General features: G+C 40.7%; 1 protein-coding gene across 1 annotated transcript in view; it reads left to right on the forward strand.

Moving 5' to 3' along the window:
* Positions 1 to 12488, forward strand: part of PCLO (piccolo presynaptic cytomatrix protein) — a 271526-nt gene that overhangs the window by 188087 nt on the left and 70951 nt on the right. The window contains 2 exon segments of the mRNA XM_015422970.1: positions 55 to 180; positions 10118 to 10226. Of these exon segments, the coding sequence (XP_015278456.1) occupies positions 55 to 180; positions 10118 to 10226 (235 nt within the window).

A 12488-nucleotide genomic window follows, 5' to 3' on the forward strand; every position in this document is an offset into this window, starting at 1 on the left:
AATGCAATAGATGGCTAAATCTTGGCTTTTGTTTTCCTCCTTTCCTGAATGCAGGCAATGGGCTGGGGATCCGAGTTATAGGTGGGAAAGAGATTCCCGGAGCCAATGGCGAAATTGGTGCTTACATTGCTCAAATCATGCCTGGTGGAAGTGCTGAACAGACAGGAAAAGTTACAGAAGGTAAGGTGATGAAAGCATATATTAAGAAGAGTGTCTACAAAAATCTCTGCACACAGTTTAGGTTCAAAAATTTAGCTATACTTTCCTGCAAACTGCGGTTTGTCAAGAATTTAGATCTCTCGCTAGGTTCCTGTGTTGTGTTCTAGGGAGTAGAAGTGTTGCAATAACTGTCCCTTTCTTCTTCATATCAATTTGCAATACATCTTGGGAACCATGAATGTCTGTGGCATAAAATGCAGTGGTTTCTTCTGTAAGCACAGCATGTTTTATGAAATTATCAGCAGATTTCTTTCACCAGCAAGCTTCTCTCTCTTTCTCTGCCTTCTCCCTGGTCAGGAAAAGGCACAATGGGTGCACTCCATGGGAATCTCCTTTTCTCACTTGGTACCTCTGTTATTTGCAGAGGGTTCCCAGACTGAACTGTAGGAAGCACCAGCTCATATTCATCACAGGCAAAGCGATCTGATGTGTCTGAAATTATTTCTAGGGCAAACATCCACGTAGAGCTGCATGTGGTGTTCAGTGCTGCTCTGCTAGGAGGGGTTTTTGCACAGGTTCCTTTCCACTGCTTCTTGTTTCCAGCAAACCTGAATGATGAGGAGAAAGGTTCTGACTAAATGTTGCACTGAAGTCCAATGATTGGCTCTCCCAACATGTTTGTTTATCCCAAAAAGAGCTGTTGTGGTTCCCAATGTGAATAAGGCCTACAGTGCTGGGGAAAGAGTTGCTCTTCCTCACTGGCCAAGGCCCTGGAACACTCTGCAGAATCCTCTGCATGTGCAGTAGATTCACTGCAAAAAAATCAAGAGGAAAGAATTTCCTGAAGAGAGGAAGACTAAAAAATTCTCTAGCTATCAGGTACAGGCTGTGTGGTTTCTTTCCATATACGCCCTCAGAAGATCTCATTTTGTAGTATCCTGCTACATTTCAGGTTGTCACAGTGTTCAAGGATGAGAAGGAAACAATTGAATTTGGGAGCAAGGCCCACAGAGTTATTATTTCAACCTAAACATTGTGGCCTAAAGTGGCTGTCCAAGCACAGGAATTGCCTTGATTTATTAATAAAGATGGGGAATTATGATATTAAAATAGCAATTGGCAAATAGGGAGCAATAACCTATGTATACAGGAATCCTGCCCTTTCCAGTAAGCCAGAAAATAAACACAGAGACCAAATCTTTAGTGAAACGGTTTCTTTACTGGGAAATGCACACACTTATACAAACACAATCACACACTCAGCAATACAGATCTAGGAAAATTAGATAGAAGTGGTACAGAGACATTCGCATGAGCAGGTAAATCGTTGGTTGGGTGATATGTACCTGTCCTAATGTGATGAAACGATCCTTACAGCGGAAAAATAGGGAAGACTATAAGGGATAAATGGGGTTGTATTCTGAACCAGCAGAACACGTGGAAAGACTCTGGCCAGTGCTACGCCGAGAGTCAGCAAGATAGGGTAGGGTCAGGAGTAGAGAAAAGAGAGAGAGAGCATGGCAGGTCCTGCTCTTTTTATACACTGTTTGGACTTGAGGGTGGGCTTTACTGGCCACTTCCCCTGTCATGTCCCTAGTCTCCAGGAAGTTGCTTGCGGAAAAACTAGTTGCAGGAGGATGGTGGGGCTTAATTTTGGGGCAATATTGATTCTTTTATTACTAACAGTGATACCTGTTAGATTAGAAGACATTAGCAGCAGCAGCCAGGGTCATTAGTGTTGATGGCCCAATGATCTCTCTGGGTGATTGGTTTGCCAGGTACGATGTGTCAGCTGGTTAATCTCTTTATTCAAGAGTTCCTTTGTCATACTGCGCAGCCTTTGTACAGTATCTGGCGAAGGTGAGGGGGATGTGCCTGTGTGCTAACAGGGATTTCTGCTCATGAAGTCTCTATGGAGAAGTTCAGGCTTCCCTTTGCATGGCATGGCGTTCCTCTGCAGCAGGCTTTTACTGGCTTCTGTGTGCTGTCTGTGGCCAGGGTGCTTGGCTCATCCCTGCTCCATTGCAGGTGAAGAGTGGAAGGTAACCCATGGATCCATCCTTGGTCTGGCACATCGCCTCAGGGGGAGGCTTCCCTCATCTGGGCGCGTGTTCACAGTCCAGGCAGTTGGCATCAGCTTGTGGTCACCATACAGTTAATTCCCTTGGCACACTCATTGCACAGTCTAGTTATTAGTTATGGTCTGTAAGTCCATAAGAGCGTCATAAGCTCCTTGCAGGGCAACAAACACATGGGGACCTCCAGAAAAACAGTGATTTGAAAGATTAAAAATAATTTCTGTATTAACCCTAAGAGGAAAGACTGGAAGCAAGATTGTATCCTTTGTTTTTACACTTTATCTTGGGAGCTCTTTAGTATTATGGAGGGAATGTTACCACAAGTTATTTCTTATAGCCAACCAAATTCTGATGAACATCAGTTAATGATTTCTCCAAAATTATATATTTGCCTTTTATTTGTCTTTTGACAGAATGAAATCATCAATATCATGGGTTGGATCCTGCAATCCATGGGGATTGCAGGAGGTTCTTTCTCTTTTGTGAGCAGAGCTTAGTGTTGTGCCTACTGCTGGTTCCTGCTTTCGGTGTAGGGCATGTTTTAGTCCTTGTAGTGAGTTAATCTGGGAGGCTTGATATCCTTTGTGGCTGGTCATAGCACCAGTTTGTGTTTGGTGGTCTGCAGAAGAGAACTACATGGCAACAGGCATACTTGTTCCACTGCTCACATGTTCTGCATTCATGCAACAGTTCATTACAGTTATTTCCAGCATTCTCGTATTAGACTTATAGTGAGTTTGTGCAGTGGGGCTGGAGTTGGGTAGGATGACAGTTTGCAGTGCACTATTGAAAGAAGGCACCTTGAATATAATTTTGAGTAATTTTGAGTAAATATTTGGAGAAATGAATGCAGCCTAATTTTATAAATATAATGAAATATCAAAATGTAAAGCCCAGTTTGTGTGTGTATGTTTGTGTTTTGTTTTACTTCAATTACGCTGTGATCACACACACTAAATAATCCACTTTCCACTTTCAGTGCACTTTTGAATTGGATTTTGCCAGTTCACACAGTAAAAATCCAGTTGGAAAGTGCATTGAAAGTGGATTGAAAGTGAATTATTTAGGGACCTCCGGCCATGGCGGTGCGAATGGCGGTCGCTCTCTCAGGAGCTCCCAGAGGCGACCAGCCCACACACGGTTTGGGGGGGTATCCACACAAGTGGAGACCCTAAGGAGCCTTAGGTAAAGGCTCCAAACCAGGGGGCGCACCAGGGAGTAGCCTCTTTACCGACCAGAAGGTCGAAAAATTGAGGCTTTCCCCAAGCCCCAACGGCCCCACCGTGATGTGCCCCGAATGGGGACTTAGCAACGCCACCGGACCATCGGAGTGGTAAAGCGATGAACTGTAAAAGAGAGAAGACGTCCAGCTACAAACTGTGAGTTGACGATCAAGAAAGAAACATTTTAAGCGCCCCCCCCCCCGTTTGAATAAGCGCTTGGTTGGAGGGCGGATCACTCCCCCCCACAGAAAGAGACTGATTTATCTAAGAGAAGAGGGGGAGAGGGAGAAATTGAAAAACAAAAGTTACCTTTTGGGAGATTTGTAAAAGTGAACTGAAGGGATTGTTTCCCAAGCTGCGCGGCACGAACTTTTGAAAAGTAAACAAAAAACAAAGATGTCGGGGCAAAAGTGAGTCCCGGACAAGCAGATGAAGAAGGCAACAGGCACTTCCAGTTCTAGTGCCCGCCCTGAAGAGCAGGCTGTCACTCAAAAAGAAAGCGAGATGCTTCGCCCTCTGCTGGGCCAAATGCAGAAAATTAACCAAACGTTGCTAAGCATGGAAAGTGCCCTTAGTAACCAGCAGAAACAATTGACTGATACAGCCAAGAAGATGGAGGAAATTGCACAGAAGTGTCTGGTATCAACAGAAGATACACAAAAAATCAAGAAGAAGGTCAGCAAAATAGAAAAACATCAAGAAAGAAAAGATAATAAATTATTGATGTTACAAATGGAAAAATCTAATTTAACTCTTCGATTTCAAGGCATAAAAGAGGCGGAAAAAGAAGATCTCAGGAGTATACTGGCGAGTGCTTTGGCACCACTGACCGGCAGGGAAGCGGATAAATTAAGTGAAGAGATGGATTTGGCTTACAGAGCCTACTCCAACTTTACAAAGAAGAATAACCTGCCAGCAGAAGTGGTAGTCAAGTTTACCAAGCAGCGTACCAGAGATCGAATTTTGAGAACGACATCGGCTACGCCTTTGATGATTGGAGTGCAAACTATAAGAATTTTGAAAGATGTTCCATTTGAAATTTGAATGAAGCGGAAAGCCTATAAAGGACTGACCATATTCTTGAGAAACCATCAAATCAATTACAGACGGTTGATTCCAGAAGGACTTATTTTCAAATTTGAAGAGAAAAGAGAGAAGATTGACTCCATTTTCAAAGGTCAAGACTTTTTGAAGAGGCATGCCAGTTCAGAGGAAGAGGCAGAACTCGCAAAATGGGAAGTATTGAGCGGAGAAGAAGACAGCAGTTTGGAGAGGGAGGACATGAAACCGGAAGAAGAAGGAGCAGCTAAAGGTCCATCTTATAACCTGAGGGATGTAAAAGGAAGAAAACCCAAGATTTGAAGATTTGTTCAGAGAGCGCATTAAAGGACTGTACTAACCCAAAAGGACACTATTAACATTACTAAAAATTTTGTTTTTTGCAGGTTAAGATGAAAGACGATCAGTCAAACACAGAAGAAGCTGAAGAACTTATTGTTACTAATAAAAGATTAATTTACTAACAAAGATACCACTCACCACTTTTCTTAATCCCGCTATATACCCTCCTTTTTTTCTGAAAAATATAAAGCAATAAAATTCTCTCCTTTTTAGGAGAGTTAACTATAAAAAAAAGTGAATTATTTAGTGTGTGACTGCAGCCTTAAAGTACTTTGCCAACTGATTATTCCTTTGTATATGTGAATAAAATATCCTTTGGGGGAGTAGACTTCTAGAAGCCCCTGTTAAATGTCTGTTGGTCTACAAATATGGTGTGTAGAGGTGTAACAATTTTAATTCCAGCAAGAAGCAAGGAAAACCTCTAGTATATCCCATCATCAACATAAACTTCTAGTATATCCCATCATCAACATAAAGAGCAGCAGGTTGCATCTTGTACTAGAATTTTTATTCATTTTATATTTTTGCAAGAAAGGTAGCCTGTAAATAAAGTGGTAAATAAATAAATTCAGATAACTAAATCAAAATTCCAATTGTGTTGGAAGAAATGTGGGCTGCAAGGATTTTTGGAAAAGATTTTTGGATTTTTAGAAAAGAATTATATCATATATTAAAAAGATTTTGGGAGTCCTGCTACAGCTAAAGCCAGAGGTGTTATTATTAAACTAGATTTTGGACCTTTTCTTTTGTTAGCTACTTAAAAAGCAATTACAATTTTGCTTTCTGCTGCTAGGATGATTATTGCAAGTCAATGGAAGAAACATTCGAAACCAACAATAAAAGCCTGGCTCAATAAAATAGCTGAATATTTTGTGTTAGATAAATTAACAGATAGAATAAAACAAGCTGAAAACCCTGAATATCGATCATGTTTGGTAGACCAGTGGTTTCCTATAATAACGTACTTGGCTAACAATGATGTCATAGTATCACCTTTATACATTCAAAAATGTTAATTTTTTAGATAAAGTTGGGTGTTAAAATCTTTAGTGGTTTAACAATCTAATATATAAAAGTTCTCTTTTTGTTCTGTTATGCTGTGTTGTTTTTCTGTTAATTTATAAGGTAAAAATGTATTGTTATTGTTAAAACTAATAAAAATTTATAAAAACAATAAATTCAGGCTGTTTTAACACATTTTTCCCAACTGTGGACCTCAGATGTCTAACAATAATATATTTAAAACAGTCAATTAAAAACTTAAAAGTTATATAATTTATACATTAAAAGGTCTAACTTTAAACCAAAGACTCAATCTCCAAAACTACGTATAAATCATTAGCCATAGTCCCTGCACAATCTTCTAAAAATTAAAAGCAGGCTCCCTCCTAACAGCCTTGAGCCTCCTTTCATGGGGACAAACATGGGGATAAATATTTCAGTAAACAAATGCATTCTGTGAGGCCCTACAAACAACTACCAGTAAGGCTTAAGACCAAGCAGGGGCAGGGAGGAGAGACTGTTTGAAGTGGACATTAATTATGAATAGGAGAGGAAGTTAAGGTCTCTACAGCCATAATGAGCTCCAGCATGATTCATGCAAAAATAGTGTTAATACATTGACTTCCATCAGCATTTTTTTAAGCATCAGAAAGTTTCAGCGGTAAAGAAAATCTGCTGCAAAGAACCTAGAAGTGCATGTGAAAAATGCAAGGTGCACCCAAAGCCTCACCCACACCCTTGATCAATGTGCTTAACAGTCCATTAGCTCCATTTGGCAGAAAAGAGCCTAACATTAGCCAGGCCAAGCACTGACTGTTGATGCTCCAGGTTTCTTGGAGCACTGTTTCCAATTTTATTTTGTGGGGGTAAATCATTTGGGTGGGGGCAAGGTTTAAAATCAACTCTTGGATATTTTCAACCTTAGATTACAGAGAAACACATGAACACATATGTTCCTGCAGCAGTCAACGTATTCAACGCTAAAGTTGCTGGGCAGATGCTATGTGCTGCCGGGGTCTGGATTAGTGCAGTAACAGGCAGTATCAACAGACCTCTATTAAGATTCCTACACAATATTCTGGGAACACCTCAGTGTGTGTCTGGAATAGCCCTGAGAGCCAAAGTTAGAGAGATGTCTTATGAAGCAAATGGCTGGGGAAGAACATTCAATTTGAAGACTAGGATTCTAAAATCAAACCTCCTTGGACTAGTCAAGCTGGACCATCGCACAAGTGATTGGGAAAGATTACTGGAGCATAAACTATTATGTCTGGGAATCACCCATGACGTAAGTTACAAGTAGACAAGAACTGTAAGAGCTCATTAGAAGATGTTTGAGAGACTTTGACTACGAGAGTACGTTGATTAGAGCCCACAGAGTGTGCTCAACCTTTTCAGTAGGCATTCAGCCTCCAATAACAATGCCAGACTACTTATTTGAGATAATTCTTCCAAAGTATAGAAGGGTGTTCATGCTAGCGTGCCTGAATTCCCTACCTTCAGCCGTGATGTTAGGAAGATTTAATGGGATTTCGTACTCAGATCGACTCTGTAATTGCGGCAGCAGTAAAATTGACTCTGTGGATCATATTTTGTGTGATTGTCTGAAATTTTCAGCTCTGAGTTTCAGCCCCTTTTATTTAATCAGGATTTCCTCTCTCCAGGAGCAAAATCATCCCCGTTACTTAGAGATGAAGACAAACAAACTACCCTCTGTGTGGCAAAATGTCTAGCAGCTGCTGTCAAATCACATGACAACTTTTGCAGTAGCAACCTTTACATTCTTCCATGTTTTCCTGTGGAATGAGGTTTATTGTGGGATGAGGGTTTACTATTTATGACTCTGTTTGCCGAAGCCGTAAAGACAATAAATAAATAGCTTTATGCTGACTCAGACTATTGAGTTCACCAAGGTCAGTCATGTGTCCTTTGACTGGGAGTGGCCCTCCAGGGACTCAGGTGGTGCTCTTTCACATCATGTATGAACTGATCCATTTAACTGGAGATACTGTGAGGGATTGAACCTGGAAGCTTCCACTGAGACCGCAGCTCTAAGAACACTTGTTACTTTTTTATATCTCACCTCACAACAGAGATTCTCACACTTTCTTCCCTGAAGGTTCCCTTTCTGAATCAGCTCAAGCCAAGGATTCTTTGATCTGTAATACAATCTTGTTGTCTGTTGGGGCAGGGAAGATAGGGTTTTCAAACGTTGTAAGCCGGTATTTTAATGGTTGGTTTTACAGTTGGTATATTCAGGTTTTAGTAGATGATTATAACCTCTCTTGGAACTTCTTAACTGACATGCATAATACATGTCATTCATGGAAGCTCTGTGTGCTATAGAGGAGTTGGGGACATGTTCTTGGACGCAAAGTCTGCTCACATAGAGCATTATTGGGTCCGACCATTATTCTAGATGACCTTGTAAAGCATCCTCTTGGAACCTGTGACTACATTTTGCATTCTAATATTTTGCAGCACACAAGTTTGTATTCTTTCAGTCTTCCTCACGGAATTTCGGTGTTGTTATTTTTCTTATTGTGAATTTAACACCATACTTTTAATTCTTTTTTGTTTCCTCATTTATCATCTGCACAGCTTCTCAATATATATATATGACCAGTTAAGCAATTCGTTTTCTCTGTGTAAGTAAAATCAGATCAAGGAATTTCTTGCTGTGAAAGTGAAGTTTGATTTTGCATAGTGATCTATATTTTTAAAACACTGTATTCTGGAAAGCTAAACAAACAAATAAAGGTATCCTGTACAACTACAGGCACATGACTGGGAGTTGCATGCACGTGCGTGCGTGCATGCACACGCACACACACAGCATGATAGATTTTGGCCCTAGGTAAGTTGCCCTATAAAAACTTTCTCTGTGTGTAGCCTTTGCTTGTACAGAAGCATAGCTGTTTGTTGCTTCATTTGCCTCCTTATGAACCAAGAAAAGAGTGGCACTCTGTTTAGTAACTTTTGAAGACTTCTTCCAGCTTAAAGAACCTTCCTCCATATAAAGCAGTTCCTCCTGCAATGTAGAATATCTGCATGTGATGCAGAAAATTGGCAAAATAACTCCTCCCAGCACAGCTTTCGTACAAGTAAACTGCTGGGGGGGGGGCAGGAGGCCTTCCTTTCCCTGCAGCACCACTCCTAGCCCATTTGGCCTCTGCTTTTTTTAGAAGCAGTTCCCCACAGTTCTCTGTGGCTGCAGGGAATACTTGAAAACGTGAAAAAAATATTACAAGGTAATGTCTACTTTGGCTCTCAGGCTCTTTTGTGGGCAGGAAAGCTTCAAACTTTTGATGTATGGTAGGATACAGGTCATGGTTCTAGAAATGGAAATGTTTCTAGATATATGTATGGAAGGATTCTGCTTCAAAATTGTGACTTTTTTCCCCATAGTTCAGTTAAGAAGGGCTCAGGCAAGGCTTGTTTTAGAAAATGTCTCTCCATCGCACTTTTGCCATCTCTGGATAACCAAACAGGGCAAAGGTTGCCTCAGGGCCCTCAGTCATAGGGCAGGAGGCCTACAAACCTATCTTTGCAGCACCCATGCTGCAAATTGGCTACCTGTGGGGACTTTGCAGTCATGCCCATTCCTTCAGCAGAAACAGATGGTAAAGGCTTTTCCTGGAAGGAGGAGGAGGAGGAGATTGGATGTATACCCCACACTTCACTGTATCACTTCTGGCTGTGGAGATGGGTATTTGTTTCAATGCTCCCATGAATATAGAAGGAGCCATGTTGGAATTATATAAGCAAGGGCCCCAAGAGCTGCTCCACAGGCTTCTGCCAGGTGTGCAAGCTTGGTTGAAGCCTTCATCTCTCCGCCACCCCTCCCCCCCGGCACTTCCCTTTGTAGCTTTGTGCCAAAGATCTCCTTCATCCAAACATTGCTCCATTCCCCTATGATCCTTATGCCCCTTCACCTTCTGCTCAGATTGGTAAGTGGAAATGCATCACAGGTTACCTGTTTGACCATGTATAGAGTTAAGTTGGCATGTTGGTGCTGTGAGTGCAGTGAAAAGTCTTTGAAACTATTCCAAATCTCTTTTCAAATCTTCTACTTTAACGTATGTTATTTATTTTATTTATTTATTTGTCAAACTTATACCCCGCCCTCCCCGCAAGCGGGCTCAGGGCGGCTTACATAAAAGCATAAATACATTAAAATACAAAAATAAAGACCTTAGACAAAATCAAGGAAGTTGCATAACATTTTCACCATGTTCTGGTCTGCCTCCCTAGGAATGCAGGTGCTGGAATGGAATGGCATTCCCTTGACTGCCAAGACATATGAAGAAGTCCAGAGTATCATCAGTCAACAGAACGGGGAAGCAGAAATATGTGTAAGACTGTGAGTTTCCCCCCATCTTTCTGTTTTCATTATTTTTTTTTGGCTTGTCATGGCTTTTTATTCACACTTGTCAAAGAGGAATTTTGATGGGTTTTTTAGATTTTAGCTTTTGTAGATAACAAAACTTGGTGCAAGTTTTAGAGGAGGATTTTTTGTTCTTTACAACAGACAAATGTGGGCGGTAGAGTTGTCTTCAAACACAATCCACATTCTGCTGAAGACAATTGCAAAGCACCTGCGGGGCTTAATGGGTCTGGATTGTGACCTCCATGTTGTTCCTAATGACTTGCCTTTGGGGGATCAAATTGTTTTTTGTGGCTAAAAAACAAAATCCCAATGGTGCTACTTCTGTGCTAACCATGTAATCCTTAGTTGTCGTGATTTGTTCCCTCTTCTTTTAAGAACCATCTAGATGATGTTGCATTCAATCTGTTGCATTCCATTGTTATGCTGCTTCCTGTCTTTTTTGGATCTTGACTGTGGTGATATATTTTCTACTTAAAATAGAATTGGAGCATCAACCATCTGTTTGTTGAATGACTGCAAAATCTATCCCCCCTTAAAAACTTCCTTACTATACTAGAGAAGCAAGTGGTAAGAAATTAAAGTTCTGTGGAAAATTGGTGGTATAGTATTGAGGGAAAGTTTTCTTGAAAATCTTTTCCACAAGAATTGAAATGTGCATGTTGCCAGGGTTTGGGGGCAGTAATTTTATGCTCTTTAAGGTTTATAAAGTGAGAATTGATTTAAAAAATAGTTACAGTGGCACATGCAAAAAACTTACAAACCTATTAGGTTTTTATACACATTTATGCAGCTATTTTTAATTATATACTTAGGTATGGGAACAGTATGTATATCCCAACAAAAAGATGCAAACAAGTTGAAAGGACTGGACCATATTGTACTCTGACCATGTGACCTGCAGATAACAGGGAGGGTACCGAGGTCAGCCATTTTCTGCTAAATCGCTCACAAGGTGATAGTAATGGAGTTTGTTGAATTTTTTTTTAAGTTATTATAGGTGTTGGTATACACACACACACAGAGCCAAAATTACAAAATAATTCCATCTGTGGGAACAGAATCACATCCTTCTAAAAATTTGTAGAAGATCATATTTCACATAAACTTGTTCTTTTGGCCATAGAAGTAGATATAGGAAGAGTACAATAGTCATTATGGCCTCATTTTGAAGCTTAAAAACTCCTTCCAAAACGTGGTGTGGGGTGCCAAAATTAGGTGAAATGCAGCAGTAACTGACAGCAGAACATTTTGGAAATATTTGAAATTTGTTCAGGAATTCCCACACCCATTGTCTCTTTTGAGTGAATACATTCAGTGATGGGTTTGGCTAGGTTGATTTACCCTCTTGTGATCAGTTCGTCCAGAATATTTAATTGTGGGATTTTCTTGTAAATGTGATGTTTTGGGATGCCATATTTTTGAAACATGCAAAATACCCCAATATCAACATCTGTGTAAGGTGCTAACATGTTCAGAATACACTTGTTCAGTAGTTTAGAGTACATTTAGCACCTGCAAGAAAAACTATCTTTGTGTTCCACTACATTATAGTTCAAAATATTTTAATTTATGTAAATGTTTCATACTTAACTGCAGCAGTAAGATCACCACATACATTCACCACATACATGAGGTAAGGTAGGCTGAGGGTGTTTGACTGGCCCACGGTCACTCAGCAAGCTTCCATGGCAGAGTGGGGATTTAACTGGGTTTCCGAGATCCTAGTCAGACACTTTAACTACTGTACCAGGCTGGCTCTCATGTGTTATCTGTGCAGCAAAAGGCCTGACAAATAAACCTCCCTCCTGCATTCCCTGTCAGTTGAACCTTCGGTGTCCTGGCTGTGGTTTTTATAGTGCTTTGGAGAGCTTTGACTGCTGCAAATGTAGTTCGTATCCTAAGCTGTGCCAAGACTGGGGGAGGAGGCTTGTATTTTATTCTGTCTGTGTACCATGGGATTCTTATCTATATTATTTGCTAAAGATATTGAATACAAATTAATAAAGCTTTACATACAGTACGACATTTTTATAATCACAGTAATAATATTCGGTGGGGAATGTTAAAGCTACACCAGGGTTCTTGCTGGCGTAACGTTCATGATGGTGTCCAGTAGGGTCGCTAACTTCCAGATGGGCGTGGAATCCTCCTGGAAGTACAGTGGATCTCCGGACTACAGAGATCAGTTGCCCTGGAGGAAACGGCAGCTTCAGAGGGTGGACTGTCTGGCACCAC

The sequence above is a fragment of the Gekko japonicus genome, unplaced genomic scaffold (assembly GCF_001447785.1).
Source record: "Gekko japonicus isolate JY-2015 unplaced genomic scaffold, Gekko_japonicus_V1.1 scaffold145, whole genome shotgun sequence".
Lineage (NCBI taxonomy): Eukaryota > Metazoa > Chordata > Lepidosauria > Squamata > Gekkonidae > Gekko > Gekko japonicus.